This window comes from Trichechus manatus, unplaced genomic scaffold (genome assembly GCF_000243295.1).
Source record: "Trichechus manatus latirostris isolate Lorelei unplaced genomic scaffold, TriManLat1.0 scaffold00014, whole genome shotgun sequence".
Lineage (NCBI taxonomy): Eukaryota > Metazoa > Chordata > Mammalia > Sirenia > Trichechidae > Trichechus > Trichechus manatus.
The window spans coordinates 12,529,006-12,552,091 of NW_004443950.1; the positions used below are offsets into that span (position 1 = coordinate 12,529,006).

A 23,086-nucleotide genomic window follows, 5' to 3' on the forward strand; every position below is an offset into this window, starting at 1 on the left:
CCCAAACAGTCAAGTCAACTCTTGCTACTTTGGGTAAAATTTGAGTTTTTCATTAGAGTAAAATCATTTCTGACATTTCATAAGGCTTAAATGCAAACAGAAATGATTAATTACATTCATAAGTATGCAAACTTATATTCAAACCATGATATTAAAAAGGTATATTCGAGACAAAATGACAAAACTCGAATTTTTTAAAGGCCAAGAATGATTTTATGTAGCAAGTTTTGTTTATTCAGTAACGTAATAATAAAATAGGAATATTACATTGATAGACTACAGGAATTAAAGAGCATAAAATGTTATTTTAAAACAAAACAATGAGATCATTTGCAAGAGTCTTATTAAAAAAGTCTTTAATTTACAATGCCACTCTTTAATGACTATTAGGATTAATATATGGCTTTCCTGTGATAAAAAAGTCACGGTACTTGAGTATTACATACATTCAATTGCATATGACAAACACTATTATAAACATAAACTGTCCTGATTTTTTAAACAATTATTTTCAGCTCATTTAATGCCTTGTCTAAATAGCTTTAAGAGAAATAAAGAGCAAACAATTATATATCATTAATCAATTCCCAAATACATTTTAACCTATTAAATTAGAACACTGCTGTTAATATGCAAAACTAGCTTGAAATCATGATTCTTGATCAAATATAAACTCCAACACCTCTCCCGAGACTTCAGTGAAGACTGTTTTCACTTCCCAGGTAGTTTTAAAAAAGTAGCCTGGGGGTGAATCACCAAAACATTCAGAAACACAGCCAAAACAAAGAGTTTGATTTCAAAGACCAAATTCAGAATACAAAACAACAATTTTCTACATGACATTAATAATTGGTGCTTTGTCAAAATCTTAAACATAAATGATATATGATATTAACAGTACACATGCATGAAACCCAATAAAAATGGGACGTGTGGGAAATTACTGCTTAACTTAAAGGGAAAATGTCACTGTTAGATTCCTGTTTGGGGCTAGAATTGCGGTCTTGGGTTTTTTGATTCCCTAGCCTTGGTGACGCTGTGGAATCTCTTGTGTTTTCCATATAGACATTTCGGACAAACTCTAAAATTTGAGAGAACACTTAAAATAAAACTTTCACTTAGATGGTAAAATACATTAATCTTAATATTATATAAATAGAGCAAATCTGATTTATTTATTGAACAAGCACTATATTCTGAACCACCCAATTCAAATTAAATATAACTCTGTGGCCAACAATTCATTATTCTCATTAGGCAATCAATGTTACCTTCAATAAGGCAATTCCCACTTAGCCTTTGGCAGTTGTAGCTGTCTTTAAAACAAATTTCTAAACCTGTAAACCTCAATCATATAAAAGGAAATGATTTCCTCGGCTGGTGGTTAAAGAAATCTGTAATAAAGATGCATGCTAAAGAGAATACGAACTCTTAAGAAGTGTCATCTAATTAACAGAGCTCCCCCTTCCAACCCACCCATATTCAGTGATCTTAGAAACCAAAATATAAACGGAAAAAAAAGAATCTATGAAATTAAAGGTACAAAATTCTGCTATGCTCCTCAAACTCTTTCTTCTTATTTCCAGAATGGGAATGGATTAGAGATAACAGAATATTACTTTTTTCTTTAGAGGAAAGTAGATTTAAAAGTATTTATACTTCTAAAACTCTTTACAGTGTTGATTAATCCTTACCAGTTAATAAGTTAAGACATTGCATTCATCTGAACATACATATTAAGCTAGAAAATCTGTAAAACATGATATATACCACCAGCAAACCAATTAGTAAAGTATAACACAAAAATGAACATGATATATATGTGAATAAAAGCAATTTTAATAAGAAAATTTATCATCTTTATAAAAAAAGTTTTCCATTTTAAGCATCATAATTCCTCAACAAGCACATTTAAAATACTATCAATAAATGTGTTTACAATTTCAAGTGAAGGCCATTGAATCTTCTTCATTGGGAATATTTGCTTTCAGTCATCTTTTTTGTCTGAAGTACTTTCTTCATGATTTTCAGGACTGACTTTATTACTTGCAATGGAGGGAGTTGCCCGGACTTCTTCTGGTAATGAAAACACAAGGCATGTCTGGAGGTCTAGATATGTTGTAAATATTTTAGCATATTCTGGATGCTTTAAGGCAAAACTTTTAAATTCCTCTAGAAAAGGAGAAAAAAAAAAACCAAATCCAATAAATTGGGGTGAATCTCCTTTTAGCGTGACGCAGATTAACATATGACCTTAATAATACAATTATTGCAAAATTCTTACTCAACTCACAATCACTGCTACTGGGAATATAAATTGTAAAACCACTTTGGAAAGTGGTTTTTCCATTATCTAGTTAAGTTGATGGTGTACATACTCGATGACTCATTAATTTTACTCCTAGTTACTTATCTAAGAGACGTGTGCATACGGTGCTCAGAAGACATGTACAAGACACTTTACTGAGTATCTTGTACTTGTCTACTGAATGTTTATAGCAGCATTATTCCTAACAGTCAAAAAAAGGGAAACAAACTGAAGTGTCTGTCAACAGCAGAAATAGATAAATTGTGGCATATGAGTGTAATATAATGTTATATAACAATGGAAATGAATGAACAGCCGTGTTGCAACAATGTGGATGAATCTCAAAGCCATAATGTTGAATGAAGAAAGCCAAACACAAAAGAGGAAATGCTGTATGATCCCATTTATATAAAGTTCAAAAACTTAGGGAAAACTAAAATACAATATTTAAGGATGCATATGTTTGTGGTAAAACTCTAAAGAAAGGCAAAGGCAGGGATTCCTTTTCAAGTCAGGGCAGTGTTCCCTCCCTGAACAGAAAGGAAGGGGTTGTGGTTGAGAAGGGGGACAAGGGGTTTCTGGGGTTCTGGAAAAGCTCTATTTCTTGATCTGAGTGGTAGCTACCAGGTGTTTGCTTTGTAAAACTTCATTATGCTCCACATTTATGTTTTATTCAGTGTTCTGTATTTTTTGTCATTTTTCACAATACAAAAGGTTTAAAAATCTATTACCAAGGACAGTAAAAAATTATATCTGGTTTTTTACATTATTTTAACCCTTATCTCTGGTACATAAAATCATGAAAAGCTGAGCTCTGACTTAACGATCAATAATGGCTAGCAGAGTGTACAATATGTAATAATCATACCACAAAACCTCTGAGTAGAAGAAGACCTTTTTTATCTCAAGTATTTTAGAGTTAGGAACTGAGATAGAAATATAGAAGGCTTACTTTGTTAAGTATCAGGGTTTGAACCTCAAGCCTCCAATAACCTGGAGTTTCTAAAATATGATGCTGCCCTCAGCTTTGAAATTTCTCTGTTTTCTTCTGATTGGGTGGAGGAAACTTCATTGAGTTTGTAGAACAAAGGGAGCATTATCTTTGAATCAGCTCGCTACTTGGCTCCATAATAAAAGGATTTTAGCCCAATGTCCTTTTTGTAACCATTTATTTTTTTTTAATTCTCTGATAACCAAGAGTCTACTTTATTCTTCTGGTACATTAGACTAACAATTTGTGAAGACAAAAACTAGGTCTTAGTGATGAGGAGTCCCTGGGTGGCACAAATAGAGAAATACATAGCTACTAACTGAAAGGTTGGTGGTTCAAACTCACCCAGAGGTGCCTTGGAAGAAAGTCCTGTTGATTTGCTTCTGAAAGGACACAGCCTTGAAAACCCTATAGAGTGCAGTTCTCCTCTGCATACATGGGGTTGCCATGAGTCAGAATCGACTATACAGCAATTGATATGGCTTTTTTTTTTTTTAAAGCGATAAAGAAGTCACTAGATTCAGCCAAATCATTCTTTGCAATTGCAACATTATTTTGCATTAATAGGCCACTTTATATTTCCAAATCGGACAAGCTGTTAATTGTTTCTTCTTAGAATCCAAAATAAAAGTTCATCTCCATGAACCTATTTCACTGATTGAGACACTGAGAACTGAAGATAAGTCACCATGAGAACTGACCTACTGAAATCAAGATTTTTAATTTCAAGACGTGTGCTTATTCAAAAGATCAAGGGCCCTGTCCTCTGCTGGTATGTCAGTGACCTTAAAGAGTAACTCATTTCTAGAAGTTTCCTGTGAACTAGCTGTAAGTGGAATTTGGGCATTAATTTGGCTAATGTAAAGCTAAGAGCAAAAACAATGTAAAATATCACATTTAAACAATTTAAATGGCCATATTCATGGCACATGTCAATACATATTCTTTTATAAAATTCATACTTAAATACCTCAAACATTCCTCCACTGTACCAAAAGCAGACTTGCATAATATTAGGGAAAGGGAGATATTCTGTGTATTCTGAAAACGGCTGGACTCCAAAGAACAAAGGAGATTTCCCTAAAAAATTATTATACTTGACAGGTAAAATGATGACTATCTACAAATCATTTGTAGTCTTAGCTTCCATTGAAAAATTTCTCCAAAATAGTTTTTCAAAATTTGGAAGTTCAGAGTAATAGAATGTCTCACTAATCAAAGGAAAATTGTCAGAAAAAGAATTAGTACTCATGGGGTTTATGACTCATATGTTTTGTCTCAGTATATACTTCATCATTTTATAATGTCTTATTTTTTAACAAATGAACTCAACAGAGTAAGTGCCCTAGGCACCTAATTATCTAAAACAGACTAATAAAGGGCAGCCAAAATGACAGTAATTAAAAACAGAGAGCAAAGGAAGTATGTGATCTAATTTCCCCATCCCACGAAAGTTAACAAGCTGAAACTCTTTGAACACCATTTAAAAAAAAACATTCAAGACAAATCCCCCTCCAGCCTGAGGGAAAAGATGGGAAATGAGAGGCAAATCTGTCATCTAGACCACAACAAAGCTAAGGAAGGGAGACCATCATCTAGGCCTCTCCACTGAGGTGTGCTTCTCAATAAATGACTGCACTGTGAAATATATGGAAACTGACCCTTCAGCCATATGGACTTGTTTTGATGTGTGGATTCAAGCCACCAGGAGAAAGGTCAGTCACTGATGGATGGACCTGCCACTTTGCCACAGGGTTTTCCTCCATAATAGTGCCTACCTCACAGAGGCTGCTACGAAGATGACATAAATAAGGAATGTAAAAGCTTACACAAGTAAACACTCAATAAATGTGGTAGCTACTGTTATTACTGGATATCTGTCCATATCCCTGTACTGTGACTACAACCCAGGTTAGTTAACTTGCTCAGCTGAGCCTGACCACACTTACAGCAGAAAAGAAAAGACCCTCAAGGAAGGCAGCATACTTGAGAGATATGAGACGAAGTTAAGGTTCTAAAGCCAGACTGACTCAGGCTTTTCACACTGGCTCTGTCATTCTCTAGCTGGGTGATCTTAGGTAAGCTACTTAAACTCTTTGTATCTCAGTAAAGTAAGAATACTATACTGATTAAATAGGCTTGCTGTAAAGATTAAATGAGTTAATATATGTAAAATGTTTAGAAGAATGGTTAGCATATGGTAAGTCCTCAATAATTTGCTACTACTATTACTATTATACCTCTACTACTATTATTAGTATTACTATTAATATAATAATAATTAACATAATGAGTATATACCTCTACTACTACTATTATTAATATAATTAACATATGTAATATAATTAGTTGAAAAAAGCAACACTCTTTTATGTAGGCCAAATTTGCTACTCACCATAGGAAACAGAATCCCCTTGGGCTATCTCCTTGAAGAGACCAGAAACATCAAGGGCAGGCACTCCAAGGGAAGCCTGCAGAATGGTGGAAAACTCTTCCTCTGTTATGTAGCCATCCTCATCAACATCAAAGAGCTGAAGGAAAGAGAAAATGAAATATAAGAAATAGCTCCTGCAGAGCAATAATGGTATGGAAAATAAACTCTTTAATAATTCAATCATTTACTGTGCCAGGGACCAGAGATACATTTGTGAAGAAAGACAGAATTAAAATAGGGGCAATAACAATATTAAGTATAGCCTGTGGAGACCATAATGAATCCTACCCAGAGAGGTCATGGAAGTAGCATAACAGAGATAACTGATGGATAGTTAATAGAGACATCTGAGTTGGGTCTTAGAGCATGACAAGACATTCAGAATATACAAGGAATGGCAGGTGATAGTCTGGGGCTCAAGGCAGGAGACTGAGGACAAGCAGGAACCAGATCATGGTAGATAAACGCCACAACTAGTCCTTTAGGTAACGGGAAGGACATAGTGTGATCCTGTGTGAGTTGAGGGAGCTGCCTTGGGCAGAGTGTGGAAGATGGATTAGGGCAGGAGGTTGGTGAAAATAGAGGCAGAAAAACCAATTAAGAGTCTGATATGGAGAAGCAGGGAAAGATAGGAAGGAACAGAATTTATAAGCAAAGGTAGGCCTTGCAATCAATTAGATGTCTATCGCTGTGAGTTGGAATTGACTTGACAGCACCCAAGAACAACAACAGTGATGGAAAGGAAGGAGCCAAGGATGGCTGAAAATTTTAAAGAAAAACAAGATGGCTGAGGTTTCCTAGCTTGGGCAACTGAGTGGAAGCAAGTTACATTAGCCAAGAGAAGGAGAACAGTCAGAAGAACAGGTGCCAAGATGAGATCAAGAGTTAGACCTGGATAGGTGAAATTTGAGTTAAAGGTGACAGGAGGAAGTAAGAACTTCAGCATATCAGCTCAGGACACTGATGAGGCTTGAGATATGAATTCAGGTAAAAACTGAACCTATGAGTGTGTTTGAGCTTATCTGTAGAGAATGTATAAAGTAAGGCAAAGCCCTGGGAATAACAACAACAGTACATGTAGAGAAGAAGAACTGGCAAAGATGACTTAGAAGCAGCAGCCAGGGAGACAGAAGAAGAACCAAGAAAGAATAGCAGGCATCCTGGAACCTAAGGGAGGGTTTTCAGGAAAGAGGAAGAGACTCTGACAGTGGTAACATCCAGCAGAGTAAAACGCCATAGAAAGGCCAAGTGAGGAGCAAAATGATTTGCTGGATTTGATAATTAGGAGGTCGTGATGACTTTAGCAAACACTTTCAAGGACCTCGAAGCCAGATGGTAATGGAATTAAGGAATGAACAGAGGTGAAAAACAGAGACAACAAGTAATGGACTCTTCTTTCCAGAAAGTATGGAACAAAAGGAAGGAGATAAATAAAGTGATAGCCAGGAGTACAAATGTCTTTAGGGAGAGAGAGACTGAATGTGTTTACAGGAGGAGGCCAAAAAGGCAGTAAGGTGGGATGGACTGAAAGTCAAGTAGCAAAACAGAGATAACTGATGCATAGTTAGTATCTCATATTCAAAATCCTCTCCTGAGCATTAAGAATTTTAGTGATATAAGCACTTACTCTTTGCAGGCACTGATCAAAAATGTTCAAATCACATTACATGTCTTAATCCTTTAACCCTCACGATAGTCATATGTAAGGTAGGTGCCATTATTAGCCCTATCTTACAGACAAGAAAGCTGAGGCACCTGGAAGTTAGGTAACTTTCCCAGTGTTACATAACTAATAAGTGGTAGAGTTGGTATCTAAATCCAGGCAGATAATATCTAGAGTTCCTGCTGTTAGGTATCTACTTTTGACCAAGTACAGCAAAAGCAGAAAGATAGGCATCAGAGATAATGGTATAACCATGAAAAGAACAACAAGCAAATACTGAGTAGTGTTTTAATTGCTCATGAGAGTTGGAGGAAAAATATAACTTGATGTTTGCTGCCCCCAGCTGAGAAAGCACTGGCTTCTAGTCTATTTCCTGCTAATGGGGGATAAGATAGTTGGAGAGTGAAAGCGAATTAGCATTTCTTTTCATAAACTGTATCCCCAGGGCTCTTTATGGGCCTTGGACTTCAAACAGTAATTGCCAAGACTCCATCACATCCCCCTCCTCACAGGCTCTACGCTTCCTTCAAAGGTATATTACAGTTTCACCTTCTGTCCCTAAACAATTCTTACCAACTCATCTTAATCTAAATTCTTGCTACTTTTGGTGCGTTGGTGGCTCTCACTTCTATGTAAGTTCCCTCCTTATGTCCATCCTGTTACTTCTTCTACATCCGTCCTTTGCCACAACTGCCCCAGATCACTTCCTCAATTGCCCTCATCTACTCATCACTCTCAACAGTCTCCCTGCTACAAAGTTCCCAGACCTAAGGTGACTAACTAACCCACTGCCACTGAGTCAATTCTGACTCATAGCAACCCTATAGGACAGAGTAGAATTGCCCCATAGGGTTTTTAATGCTATAAGTATTTACAGAAGCAAACTGCCATATCTTTCTCCCAGCTGGTGGATTCGAACCGCTGACCTCTTGGTCAAACACTTAACCTCTGTGCCACCAGGGATCATTAGACCTAAGGTAAGCTCCATGGTTCGGACTCGGGTACGATGTTTAACCAAAAGTCCCCACAACTAGACCAATAGGCAACATCATGATAAATGGAGAAAATACTAAAGTTGTCAAGGATTTCATTTTACTTGGATCCACCATCAATGCCCTGGAAGCAGCAGTCAAGAAGTCAAACAATGTATTGCATTCGGCAAATCTGCTGCAAAAGACCTCTTTAAAGTGTTAAAAAGCACAGATGTCACCTTGAGGATTAAGGTGTGCCTGCCCAAGCCATAGTATTTTCAGTATCCTCATATTCATGTGAAAGCTAGACAATGAATAAGGAAGACTGAAGAAGAATTGATGCCTTTGAATTATGGTGCTGGCAAAGAATATTGAATATACCATGAACTGCCAGAAGAACAAACAAATCTGTCTTGGAAGAAGTACAGCCAGAGTGCTCCTTGGAAGCAAGGATGGCGAGATTCGTCTCATGTACTTTGGACATGTTACCAGGAGGGATCAGTTCCTAGAGAAGGACATCAGGCTCAATCAGCAAAAGAGAGGAAGACTCTCTACAAAATGGACTGACACAGTGGCTGCAATAATGGGCTCAACCATAGCAACAACTGAAGGATGGTGCAAGACCCAGCAGTGTTCCATTCTGTTGTACACAGGGTCGCTATGAGTCGGAACTGACTCAATGGCACCTAACAACAACAACAGGAAGTGTAACACTGTTTCTTTGGGGGGAATAATATCTCCAGTAACTCTCCATTGCAAAGGATACTGTGAGACTCTTAATCAAAACATCCTGCCTTTCCATAACGTAGTTTATAAAGAAAATATTCGACATTCTACTTTGGTGAGTAGCATCTGGGGTCTTAAAAGCTTGGGAGTGGCTATCTAAGATACTCCACAGGTCTTACCCGGTCTGGAGCAAGGGAGAATGAAGAAAACCAAAGATTCAAGGAAAACATTAGTCCAAATAACTAATGGACCACAAGTACTACAGCCTGTACCAGACTAAGTCCAGCGTAACTAGATGATGCCTGGCTACCACCATTGACTGCTCTGTCAGGGATCACAACAGAGAGAGAGTCCCAGACAGAGCTAGAGAAAAATGCAGAACAAAATTCTAACTCACAAAAAAAAAAAAAGACCAGACTTGCTGGTATGACAGAGACCGGAGAAAACCCCAAGCGTATGCCCCCCCCAGACACCCTATTAGCTCAGCAGTGAAGTCACTCCTGAGGTTCACTCTTCAGCCAAAGATTAGACAGGCCCATAAAACAAAGTGAGACTAAATGGGCACACCAGCCCAGGGGCAAGGATGAGAAGGCAGGAGGGGACGTGAAAGCTGGTAATAGGGAATCCGAGGTCGAGAAGGGGAGAGTGTTGACATGTCATGGGGTTGGCAATCAATGTCACAAAACAGTAAGTGTATTAATTGTTTAATGAGAAGCTAGTTTGTTTTGTAAACCTTCATCTAAAGTACAATTAAAAAAACAAAAAAATGCTGCCTTTCCTAGCGGGCACTTGGCCCAAGACCATTTGGACCCTCACTGGAATTTGAATTACAAACAGAGTTAGAGTTTGCTCATTCCAACTGCAGGCCCAAGGGAGTTCCCGTAACTGGGACCCATGGAGCAGGCTGGTTCTGAACCTTCCCTTGCACCTACTCCACAGTCCTCTTTGGCTCCACTCAGCCAGAGTCTATTCCTATTGTTTGCAACTAAAGAACTCAAATAATATTTTACCACTAACAGTCACTCCGAAGATGAAATGAGATAAAAAATGGGAAGTATTTTGTTCACTGTCAAGTGCTACCCAATAAAATAATGTAAAAGGATCCTATATGTAAAAGGATACTCTTAACTGAAAAATAAAAGCATGCAAAAAAACATTTCCAAAAACATAAAACACACCTGAAAAGCAAAATTAAAAAATAACCAATATAAAGCATGACATTTGCCTTATTGGAAATAGAGCTAATTACAATTTTAGGTCCTCATTTCCTCCCTTTCTCTACCCGCAAACCAAGATCTAGGCTAGACAGAAATCTCATGACTTCTCTAAAAGCAATGATTACTGTGACTGAGGGCCAAATTTTCTATCAGGCCTTTCATTGGTAAATCAAAAGTGACCATTTACCCAACTAAACTTATAATTACACATACCATCCCAAAACAGAAACAGAAATGTTTGAATCAGAATAAGTTAGCTATGTGTGTAATTTTAGGTTTATGATGAATAAGTCTGTAAAAACCAAAGATTTTAAACTTGGAAAAAGTTCTGGCCGCTGCCTTATGGCCATCTGCTAAGCATCAACCACTTAGGTTGTTTGGGTCTAGCAGTAACTTGGTTTAAACCAATGTGAAATAAAAAAGTAAACTCAGGCACTCTTTTGTCAATCACAGAAGAACACATGAAAATTCCTTAAGCTGTGCCGGTTGGTCTTGAAGACCTAAGAAATGACTCTTGGAGGAAGAGTCTCTCTACATAATAGAGCAAAGAAGTCTTGTCAGAATTACAGTGTGTTACGGATTGAATTGTATCCCCCCAAAACATGTGCTGGAATCCTAACCCCTATGCCTGTGGATGTAATTCCACTTAGGAATAGAGTTTTCTTTGTTATGTTAATGAGGCCATATCAGTGTCTTAAATCTCCTCACTTTTGGATATGAAAAGAGCAGATTAGGCTGTGGGGACCATGGTCTTGGGGAACATCTAGCTCAACTGGCATAACATAGTTTATAAAGAAAATGTTCTACCTTCTACTTCGGTGGGTAGCTCTGGGGTCTTAACAGCTTGTGAATGGCCACCTAAGATACTCCACTGGTCTCACCCCATTGGGAACAAGGGATAACAAAGAAAACCAAAGACACAAGGGAAAGATTAATACAAACGACTAATGGACCACAACTACCACAGCCTCCACCAGACTGAGTCCAGCACAACCAGATGGTGTCTGGCTACCACCACCGACTGCTCTGACAGGGATCACAGTAGAGGGTGCCAGACAGAGCTGGTGAAAAATGTAGAACAAAATTCTAACTCACAAAAAACGACCAGACTTACTGGCCTGACAGAGACTGAAGAAACCCCAAGAGCATGGCTCCATGACACCTATTTAGCTCAGTAATGAAGTCACTCCTGAGGTTTACCCTTTGGCCGAAGGCTAGACAGGCCCATAAAACAAAATGAGACTAAAGGGGCACACTAGCCCGGGGCAAGGATGAGAAGGCAGAGGGGGACAGGAAAGCTGGTAATAGGGAACCCAAGGTTGAGAAGGCAGAGTATTGACATGTCGTGGGGTTGGTAACCAATGTCACAAAGCAGTATGTGTACTAACTGTTTAATGAGAAGCTAGTTTGTTCTGTAAACCTGCATCTAAAGTACAATTAAAAAAAAAAACAAAAACAACAACAAAAAAACGAGTAGATTAGGCACAGAGAAGCAGGCACGGGGTGAAGATACACGCCACGTGGAGATGACCAAGGAATCAAGGAAAGCCAGGACTACAGAAACTGAACAAGATCTTCCCCCAGAGACAACTAACAGAGAACCTCCCCCTAAAGCCAGTGCCTTGAATTTGGACTTCTAGCATCCTAAACAGTGAGAAAATAAATGTCTGATCTTTAAAACCACTCACTTACATAGTATTTTGGTTATAGCAGCACTAAGAAACTAAGACACAATGGGATATTCTTCTCAGATAAAAGACAGTCTTACCTCAGGAAGAGGTTAATTCCTGAGGTAAGATCAGGAAAGAGGAATAGGAAAGGTCTGCCGCTGGCATGCTGGATGGGAGTAAAGCGACCAAGTGGCTGAACAAGAAGAGGTAATATAAACAAGTTGGTAAGACAAGTAGGGAGTTCCAGTTTTTGATCTGAGAGCTGACCTTACAAGCTTAGAACTCAAAGGGAACATCCCATTTAAATACTAATTAGATGAAGCACCTTTAATCTCATAAGAACTGAAAACACACTTCGGGAATGTATTCTTTCTTCTCCTTTTGCACATGTAGGTAATAAACGGAGTCTATATCAACAATTCAAATTTCCATCAAGTTTTGGTGAGGGCCTGGACCGTAGATTTTATTCATCTGTCCCCAACTTAGATCCCTTTATTGCTATAAAAATGTATGTGATACTACAGGAAAACATACAGGGTGGAAATTTGGGAAATTTATGATGATGTTCACCTGATACTACCCCAACAAAATTAAGTCCATCAGGAAAATACACTTAAAATATCTTTGATCCACAGAGTGAGAAAATAAGGATGGATCAGGACTTTGTGGATGGTGAATTAGGATGATGAATGACAGGTGGTGTTTATTTATAAACCTCACTTTGGGGCTTCAAAATGGGGAGGCTGAAAAGAAATAATTTTTTAAGTTAATTTGTTAAATCAGCTGCTCTTCAATCTTGATGCTGTTAACTATGCTGCTTCCAAAGACTTTTATGCCTAAATGGATACTTGTGTTTTCTTTATTCTCAGTAGCAATTGACTTAATCACATTACTCTCGTATACATGTCACAGCAGATTTATAAACTCATGTAATAGATTCACTGATTTCCAAATAATACACTTAGAGTCAACACTTGTTTGCGAGCCAAACCAAGATGCTTTCACCGGGGCTGACAGTACCTTAAATGCCACCTGGATGATCTCTTCTGTGTTGGCAGGGTTGCACAAGACAGCCAGGCCAATCACATACTCCCGGAAGTCGATACTGCCATCATGGTTCTGTGGAAGGAGGGGAAAAATCAATTAGGAGGGCTACTAACTGAATTATCACTCATCACAGTTCGAAAGGTGAAATTGAGGTATACCATACAGCTCTACATCTTCATGCACTGAGGCTAACTGGAAAAAAGTTCACACTGAAACAGAACAGCAAGCAAGTAGACCACCCATTCATTTTCAGAGGGAAAAATATATTCTCTACTTAGCAATAAAATACAAACATTTTATCACTGAGGCCATTTAGGATGGTCCTACAGCATCCAAAGTGAGTTTTTGAGCTCAGCCCTGATGGGAACCCTGATAGGAAGCAGAATCCAGACCATTCATCCTAGGTGGGATCAAACCATTCATTCCACCATGGATGGTGGCCCTGCCATGATGGCCAACACCAAATACTTTTACATACCAAAGGTCACGAAGCAACACGTGGAAAATGGAAGGAAAAGGAAAAGGGCAAATTGAGGCAATAATCACAGCTACATCCTTTCTTTCTTTCACTTAATCTGCAGTAAACCAGAAGCAGGTAGAGCAAACCTGGGCCACTGAATGGCCCCTTGGGAATATCAGACCAAGAAGAACCCGAACTTTACTAGGGCTTCAAACCTGTTTGAACCAGTTCAGTTATGGCTGACGAAGTGAAACCGAACAGACTTGAATTTTTACAATTTGAGTGATCCGGGACCATAACCGGAACAGGGAAGATTATGGGTCAAAGCCCTAGAATGGCAGACTCAGAAGAGGCATAGTGAGCCCTTTCAGGAACCTGATGCGTGAAATTGGATTACTGGCAGGACTGTGGAGAGAGACACACATTCAGAGCGGCACCGTCAGCCACCATCTTTGAGCGGGGCATGCCGGTTTCCGGCTCTGCTCAAAATCTGATGCGCAAGAGATTTTGTTGCTATGCCCTTGTTTTCTAAGTGGGAGATTAGGTTTCTAGCAGGGCTTCAACCTATAATTTTTCCTGTTCCTGTTATCATTACGGTTTACCCAAATTTTAAAATTTTAGAAACCGGGTCTGTTCCAGTTTCGCTTCCTCAGCCATGACTGAACTGGGAAGAATCAGTTCAAAGCCCTGAACTTCACTGAAACTGCTGTGGCTAAGCCTCTGGAAACCGAACACAACTAGTATATTAATATCTATAGGCCTCAGGAGGCATTTCATGATGGCAATATAAAAGAGTGGACTGGTAATTCTAATCCAGGCTATATACAGAGTTTTTCCTGCACATTAACTACTCGCGTATACAGGAACACTGAGAATGAAAATGGAGAGAAAGAAGAGAGAGCTTAAGAAAGGGAGGAAGAAAGGAAGAGAGGCAAAGCAGAGAGGGAGCGAAGGCTGAAGGAAGAGAGAGGAGAAGAGAGAAAACTAAACGAAGGAAAGGGGGAGGAAAGGGGAAACGGAAAGGAGGAGGAGGGAGAAAGAGAAGTATAAACACACACTCAGATTATAAATTCCAGATGTTAGAATCACTTTGCCAGCAAAATCTTCAAATGATGAGATGAATTCCCAGATGAACTATGAACTAGTAACAACAAAGCTAGCATAGTATTTGATAGATTAACAAATATTGTTTGGTATAAATAAGATTGTGATCTTCAACTGTTACTAAGTATCTACACTTCAATCATCAAGAGTTCCTTAAGGGTGGGGCTGGTTCTTCTTGGGCCAGTGCAGTCCCATTGCCTAGCACACAGGTAGGCACTAAAAACAGTGCTACTCTTTTCTCATCTACCTTACCTATGATCTTCACGTTAAGGAAAGCATTCTGCACTGGGGGTTCATAGATGAACTTGGGAGGGGGGAGGCTGTGAAGCCCCTGAAATTATATGTGATTTTTGTATGTACATTTTTCTAGGGAAATATTCCGTAGCCTTTATCAGCTTCTCGAAGCAACCAAGACTCAAAAGGTCAAAAATCACTTCTACCATACTACTTTATTTTACCACAAGGTAGAAATGGAAAGGACTGATAATTTAATTTCACTATAGGGTCGCTCATCTATGAGTCGGAATTCACTCACTGGCAGTGGGTTTCGTTTTGGTTTTTACCGGATCGCTACGAGTCAATTGTCTCAACGGCAATGGATTTGGTTTTTTTGAGGTCCTCCCCCCACACACACTGGAGAAGGTAGAAACGGAGGTTTCAAGATCTCCCTAAGTAACAGGGTTTATTCTGAAGGAAAAACTCATGTCATCTGACTTCCATTTTTGTCTGGGTGCCAGCCTATAAGAGAGCTGGCTTTTTTGTTTGTTTTAAAATCAACTTTATTGAGGCATAATTTACATTCAATAAAATGCATCCATTTTAAGTGTACAGTTCAATGTGTTTTGACAAATGTGCACACCAGGTTAAGCACCACCACAACTAACATTTTCATCACCCCAAAAATTTCAGAGAAGGCAGAGTATGAAGGGACATAATTTCCTTCTTATGCCAGCAACATTTAATTTTTTTCTGCACTATGGAGGGCTGTTTCATAATTAGCCTCAGAAGTTTAGGAGCTTACTGAACTCTGGATATATGACTCGACATAGGTGAATTTCTTCTGCAATTGGCTTTCTCCGCTAAGCAACACAGAACTCTTGAATAGAAGTTCTTTAATCACTAATTACTTACGGGCACTGTTGTTATGGTCATAAACTGGAAATACCCCTCTGAACTTATGTCATGACTTTATTGTGAGGTATCCAATTTTTATCTGTACTAAACCTGATACAGAATGCAGGTCAAATATCACAACTCAATTTTCAGATAGTGAAATAGACCCTCAATATTACCATAGTTCACAGAACCAGGTAACAATTTTCACTGTTACTTTCATTAGAGAAAAATAACTCAGTCTTATATGAGTTATTTGGACTGACAAAAGAATGTTAAGGCAGACTAATCACATCAGAAATTATGCAAAAGTTTCCATCTTAGCAATGCAAAAAAATTAAAAATAGCATGAAAGTTTTTCTGAGAGTTCCTATTACTAGATTAATAAAATAAAACATTTTCAAGGTTCTAAATTTAGAACAATAAAATTTAGAACTGGAAGGAATCTTAGAAATCACCCATTCCAACTTCTTTTTACTAATGAAAAAACTGAGATAAAAGTTTTATTTGAGGTCACAAAAACTCACTATTGCCATAGCCACAATTAGAATTTAGGCAGTCTGACTCCTGATCACGTAAACTAAAATAAATAGCTTGATAAAATAATACTATTAAAAAACAGAGAATAAAACAATTATAGAGCAAAATACACTCCTTTAATTTTTTTAATATGGAATTGGTTCCATGATAAAAAATTATTCCCTAAATCTGTGGATCTTTACTTTAAAAACCTAATGAATTCTTCAGGGAGGATTATGAATTAAAAAAAAAAAAAAACTAGATAGGAAAATATTTCATGGCCACATTCCAAAGGAGGAGACCAGCTTTTCTGGAGGAGGCCCTAATCCTTCCATAAAAAAAATCTGTTGCCATGGAGTTGATTCCTACTCAAAGAGACCCCATGTGACAGAGTAGAACCTGCCTCATAGGGTTTTCTAGACTGTAATACTTATGAAAGCAGATTGCCCGGTGAGTTTGAACTGCGAGCCTTTGGGTTAGCAGCCCAGTGCTTAACCACTTGGCCACCAGGGTTCCTTTAATCCTTCCATAACCTCCCCTAATCTGGAGTCCAGGGAAGTCCAGAGTTGCAACCAAGGAGTTGTGTTGAATTACTGCCAAAAGAAGGGGTGACTAAGCCTCGCTGAAATTCCAGGGAGTGGACCCTGTCCCCTTCTCAGCTGTCAGCACGATCAGGAAAGCATGGAAGTGTCTGCTGGGGCCACTATGAGCACATGGCACCCCAGCACCATGCCCACAGTCACACCACACCAGCTTCCTGGGCTAGCGGGAAGTTCCACATCACTTGCTCACACAGTGTCCATTTATAACTACAAAAGGAAAAATGATGAGTCTCGTGTATGATTCTCAGTTATCTGTTTCCTAAAGTTGTTTCATAGTTGGAATTTTTAAACATTTTTATTCACATGGAATCAGATACCTTGTACAATTTCTTAAGTCTAGCAACATTTAAAGATATAGTTATGAATACGTTTTGAGGTAGTAAGGTCCCAAAGATAGGGACTATTTTTTCTTTGCTATGTGAAAAAACAAAAACAAAAAACCAAACCCGTTGCCCGTGGAGTCGATTCTGACTCATAGGGACCCTATAGGACAGAGGAGAACTGCCCCATAGAGTCTCCAAGGAGCCCCTGGTGGATTCAAACCGCTGACCTTTTGGTTAGCAGCTGTAGCTCTTAACCACTACACCGTGATGCTCTGCAATTATAAGTGATATCATGTCTGCAAATGAGAGATAATCCATGTCCTCAAAATAATACAAACGATGTGTACATAAAATGGAACTTCTTTGGCAGCATCCAACAAGAACAAGTCTGCAAATCTGTAAAAATAATCTATAAATCCGAAGGCGTATTATTATTTAAATACAGTAAATTCTCAGTTATCTAGAAGAGTCAGGGAAGAGGTGTTTTGTTTACCGGAATATTCTGATTAAGAATATTTCTACCCACATACATAATTGTATTACTAATTTTCTGGGAATTAAGTTGCTTTAATCCACTTAGCATTAAAAGTACACATTTTTTGAAAGTAATTCTAGAGGCACTTTAAGATCACTAACCCACTGCCGTCGAGTCGATTGCAACTCATAGCAACCCTATAGGACAGAGTAGAACTGCCCCATAGGGTTTCCTTCCAAGGCTGTAGTCTTTACAAGAGCAGACTGTCATACCTTTCTCCCAAGGAGTGGCTGGTAGGTTCAAACTGCCGACCTTTTGGTTAGCAGCCAAGCTCTTAACCACTGTGCCACCAGGACTCCTGCAATCACTAGGCACATTTAATATCGGTGCCCTGCAGGTGCTTCCAGAAATATTTTTTAAGGCCCTAGTATCGGTTATTTGTGCAATATTAGTGATCAAGATTTCTGACTTAGGTTGCTATACAAATCAACTTTCATAGATGCATGTACTACTCAAAAAATATTTTTAAAATGACCTTCAAGATGGCATACAAACATTGAATGTGTTGGAATGTTTGCTGTTCTTTGGTACAGAACACACAGTTCTTTTTCCTGTTGTTACAGGCTATAGTACTCAGTAGGTTATACCAAGATAAAGGAGCTTTTCAAAATCATATGGGATAGATTGAAGTTTAAAAATGCAGATGATGCAACATCACATATTTTTATTACTGAGTATTTTTTTTTTGACTTGCATAATGTATTGCTTGATGTCATAAATCAAGAAATAATGGGATGGAGTTATATGAATCTCAGACCTTCATTTTAGGCTACAAATAATCTTCCATATAGAAATTGGCTAAATACTTGTGTTACACTGAAAATGTGTCTTTAAAATATCAACCATTGGATGAAAATGAAGAAATTCAGTCACTCATCAGGCTATTTGTCCATGCAAAGCCAATGATTTGGCTACTTGGAAAAATTCAGAGTTTGGACTGAATTTTCTAGTATCCACTCTGGGGATTATTTAAACAAATTGTGTACAGATTCAGAAGAGAAACTTAGGTAACCTCAGAATGTTTTGCCATGTGCCTGCTGGAACAGAATCATACAAGTAGGTACTCCCTCTACTTGGGGAGCAAGAGAAACAGTACCACTCCTAGTGTGAATGCTTGTCTTAACTTTCATAACGCATTTAAAATGAAGTGAAGGAAAAAAGTGTGGCAACACTGTCCTGTCCACAATCAACACGTGGAAAGGTTAACTTACAAACTGAACATCCTGAGACCTTAAAAGACATCTTGGCAGCTTTCCCCTTTCCTGGCTAATCTCCTACACCCATGCTTCATATATAAGTGGGCTTGTTCCAAAATAGGGAGACTGATACTAATGTATGGCAGCTGGCAGCAGCCTCATTACTTCTATAACCACACCTGGTCTAAGCAGCACACCAGACCCAGCTTAAATTGCAAGTCTTTTGAGGAAAGGGATGTTATATCTACACTTGGCTTAGTGTACAATCATATGCATTGGTGTTTCACAAATACTTGATGGTCATGATGGTAAACACAGAGGCCAAATGCCAACCTCTCCAAATTTCACTGGGGGTTTCTACAGGCAGCTGAGGGCTGTTAACAGGCCAATTACACCATTTCCATAGTTAAGAGTTTCTTCTAAATGAGTCAAAAGACTAAGGGAGAATTTATCTTTCAACTCCTGCTAAATGTATTGCATTCCTTCTCTCCCAGGCTATTTTGGACCCTCCAGAAATAGCCTGGGAGAGAAGGAATGCATTAAGCACCAGAGAAGCAGGAGGGGTGGAAACTAATTAAACAGCAGGCAGGTGAACTGAGCACTCAGGAAGGCAGCCTCTCTCGCCTGAGTCCACTTTGCACCGGGATTCGGGATTCTGCTTGCTCTGCTATAACAGCCTGAATCAAAATTATGAAGCCAAACCAACGATTCTATACGCAAGAAGGGCATGACTACCAGTTCTGGGGGTGGCAGTTTCACAGTATCCTTATCTTCCTTCTCCTGGGCATTGGCAATACTGATTTTCCTAGCTCGGCCTCACTTTTGGCTGAGCCAGATTTGCGAAATCTTGGAGACAGTCTTACTTTAAAGCAGTGGCTCTCAACTTTGGCCGCTCATTAGAATCACCCGGGGAGTTTAAACATCTTCATCCCTGGACCCCACCTCAAGAGATTCTTAGTTAACTCCTTTGGGGTGGTGCTCAGGCATCAGTATTCTTAAAGAGCTTTCCTGGTGATTCTAAATTGCAGCCAGAGCTGAGAACCACTGTAATAAAAAGTCAGCAATATTTGTCTTTCATACTGCTTTATATTCCATTTAACTGATTACTCTTTTAAGTTTTTCTTCTTTTGTTTACTTTCTTCCTGCCTGTAGGGTCCCTATCAGTGGAATCGACTCGATAGCCACGAGGTTTTTTGTTTTTTACTTTTCAAATAGAAGTGAAAGAACTTTCCGTGCTCCAAGGCAGGGCAAGACATGACAAGAGCTGGCTAACATCAACAGGGCATGCCTGATTTTGTATCATAAGAATGCTGTAACGTAAGACTGATGGTTTTGATTCATTAAAGCAACCAGAAACATCTTGAACTACAGGCACCCTTTATTCCCCAATGCCCTTGATCCTCTTTAGAAATATATCAAAACAAAACAGAATTGCTATATGCTTATTTTACTAGAGAAACGGGACTAAAGAATTCTAGAATTTTAGATAGTTGCTCTCCCATAAGAAAATGCTACCCTGATAGGAAATTGCTTAATTTCACATTTCTGAAGCTGTTTCTGTATGGTTCAACAGAGTTTTCCTGGAAAGCACTTTTCATTTTTAACATAATAGAATGACCAGATGTGAAATTAAGAGAAAAACAGATTTTGAATTTCCCTTCTCACCTTTTTAAAGGGAAAAACCTATCTCCTGAGTGCTTCCTTGATTTATTCCAGGATTTTTTCAAAATTTCATTCTTAACAACAACAACAAAGTTTCTACTCCTTGGGATTCATTTACCAAATTAGCAATAACCATTAAATATCTACTCCATTAGGGCTTCACCCTGCAACTCTCTCCCTCCTCCCACCATTGCATATATAGGTCTACATGAATCCAGTATCTCAAAAAGCCATTATACAAACCACTTGAATCATTTCTCAAGGAGAATCTCTTTTAATTAAGCAGTAAAGGGTGGCACAAGTCCAGAAACAGATGAAACTGTGACAGTGGTGGTCAGGGAGTAAGAGCTGCTGGATGGGTACTAGCAACCTTGTGGACAGCTCAGCTCAGCTTCCAGCAGGCCTGTCCTCCAGGGTGGGCCCGGCCTTCTCAGTGCCTGCTTCAGGAATACATGGTCAGCTGCAGCCATTCTTGGATAGACACCTGAATGAGGCCATCGGCATCTTGATCCAGAGACTTGAAGGAACGAAACATGGCATCCAGGCGAACTAGGCAGCTGATGAAGTTGTTAAAATCCATATTCCCATCCTCATCGGCATATCGGCGGACAATCATCTGGTAGAGTTGTTCATCTAACTGGAAGCCCACTGCCTGCAGAGCATCCCGCAGCTGAGAACTTCCCAGATACCCGGAATAGTTGGTGTCACATTGTTTATAAACACACTGCCATTTCTTGATGTTGTTCCACAGATACTTAAATTCTTCAAAGCCCAGCTTCCCGGTCATGTCACTGTCCATGACAGATACAATGCTCCGGCACGTGTCAAGACTGAAGCCGTCGGTCTTCAGATCCCTGTGCTTAGCAAGGACTCTGTTGAGAATATTCATCAAGTCAGTGGCACCTACCTCCATGTCCGGTCCAGCCAGTTGTGCAAAGTGCTGCCGAAACAGCTTAACTTCCTCACTTTCGTTGGCCTCCACATAGGTGAAATGCTGCCGAGGGGGAGGCGGTTCTGGAGTATACTGAGCTGCTGCAGCCTCACTGACAAAATTCACAATTCCTCCAACTATCCCTCTGATATTTCCTCCTCCTACTGCTGCTCTTTGACCACCTCCTCCAAGAAGGCCTCCAAGAGCTTCTCCAAGACCTTGATCTGCCCCTTCCAATAAAGCCTTTGCAAGAAACATGCTTTCAGCTTAATGAGCAAGTGTAAAAGCTGCCAGAATCTTGGAGATGGTATGGAGAGAGCTGAAATGGAGTCTAAGTAGCTCATATGTGGAAGAACTGGTTTTTCTGCACCTGCTTAAATTGCACCACACCCTGTATATGATGATGTCTCACCTTAGATTTGAATTGCCTGAATTCCAATAGGTCCTAGCACCTGCCATTTTTTATAGGGCCTCAATAAAAGTGTTTTCCACTCTTTTAAATGCTCATAAATTATAGCATGAATGACACATTCAAAGATACTAATATTTTTAAAAGGAAAATATAAAACTCTACATTGTAAGAATCTAATGTTATATAAAATATGTTATAAAATCTGTACCGATATAAAAATGAACATTTCTATAGTTCTTTGATTTCTTACTTCTCTCTCTCTAAGCACCTGAAAGATGGCATGCATCTTCCTGACTGGAGAGGTAAATTACTCATGGATGTCTTTTCTAAAGAATCTTCATTGTTAAGAGTAGAATTGAAAAATTCTTGGACATTGGAAAGATATTTACCTAATAGCCCTCCTTCCACAGAAGTTCTCAAAATTCAATGTGCCAAACAAAAACATGGAAGTGGGATTCTTACTAAAATGCAGGCCCCCCAAGTCCTACCTCCGGAGATTCTGGTTTAGTGCATCTGCTTTGGGGCCCATGGATCTACACTTTGGAAACTTTATGAAGTGTAACATTCATACAAAATAATGTATCAATCACAACTCTGTTTGAGGAAAAATCAGAAAAGAGAACAAAGAAAAATGAAGAGACGCTGAGAATTATGTGGGATATAATCAAAAGCAAAAATCTGCGAGTGATCGGAGTTCCAGAACAGGGGGAAAAAACAGAAAACACAGAGAGGATCATTGAAGAACTGCTGACAGAAAACTTCCCCAATATCATGAAAGATGAAAAGCTGGTCATCCAAGAAGCTCAACAAACTCCATATAGGATAGACCCCAAAAGAAAATCACCAAGGCATATCATAATCACATTTGCCAAAACCAAAGACAAACAAAGAATCCTGAGAGCAACTAAGAAAAACAAAAAGTCACATACAGAGGAAAAACAATAAGACTAAGCTTGGATTATTTGGCAGAAACCACGCAGGCAAGAAGGCAATGGGATGACATATATAAAACCTTGAAAGAAAAAATTGCCAGCCAAGAATAATATATCCTACAAAACTCTCGTTCAAATATGATGGTGAAATTAGGTCATTTCCAGATAAACAAAAATTAAGGGACTATGTAAAAACCAAACCAAACTTACAAGAATTATTAAAGGGAGTCCTTCGATCTGAGAACAAACAACATCAGCTCACAGGCTGAA

At 38.8% G+C, this 23,086-nt stretch overlaps 2 protein-coding genes across 3 annotated transcripts in view; both read right to left on the reverse strand.

Moving 5' to 3' along the window:
• Positions 1-208: 208 nt before the first annotated feature.
• Positions 209-23,086, reverse strand: part of LPCAT2 (lysophosphatidylcholine acyltransferase 2) — a 98,605-nt gene continuing 75,727 nt past the window's right edge. The window contains exons 12-14 of one of the 2 annotated variants that reach the window (XM_023726893.1): positions 13,001-13,099; positions 5,695-5,830; positions 209-2,076 (exon numbers count right to left, since the gene is read on the reverse strand). In XM_023726893.1, coding sequence (XP_023582661.1) covers positions 1,988-2,076; positions 5,695-5,830; positions 13,001-13,099 — 324 coding nt within the window. In that variant the 3' untranslated portion in view covers positions 209-1,987. Of the gene's footprint in view, positions 2,173-5,694; positions 5,831-13,000; positions 13,100-23,086 lie in introns of both variants that reach the window. The other variant, XM_012554192.2, reaches the window with a different exon arrangement.
• On the reverse strand, positions 14,903-22,588 carry CAPNS2 (calpain small subunit 2). The gene has a single exon (XM_023726894.1). The coding sequence runs from the start codon at positions 21,728-21,730 to the stop codon at positions 20,984-20,986; it is 747 nt and encodes a 248-aa protein (XP_023582662.1). The 5' UTR covers positions 21,731-22,588; the 3' UTR covers positions 14,903-20,983.

Coding starts and splice junctions, on each gene's coding strand:
- CAPNS2 (XM_023726894.1), bottom strand. CDS start 21,730: ATGTTTCTTGCAAAGGCTTTATTGGAAGGGGCAGATCAAGGTCTTGGA.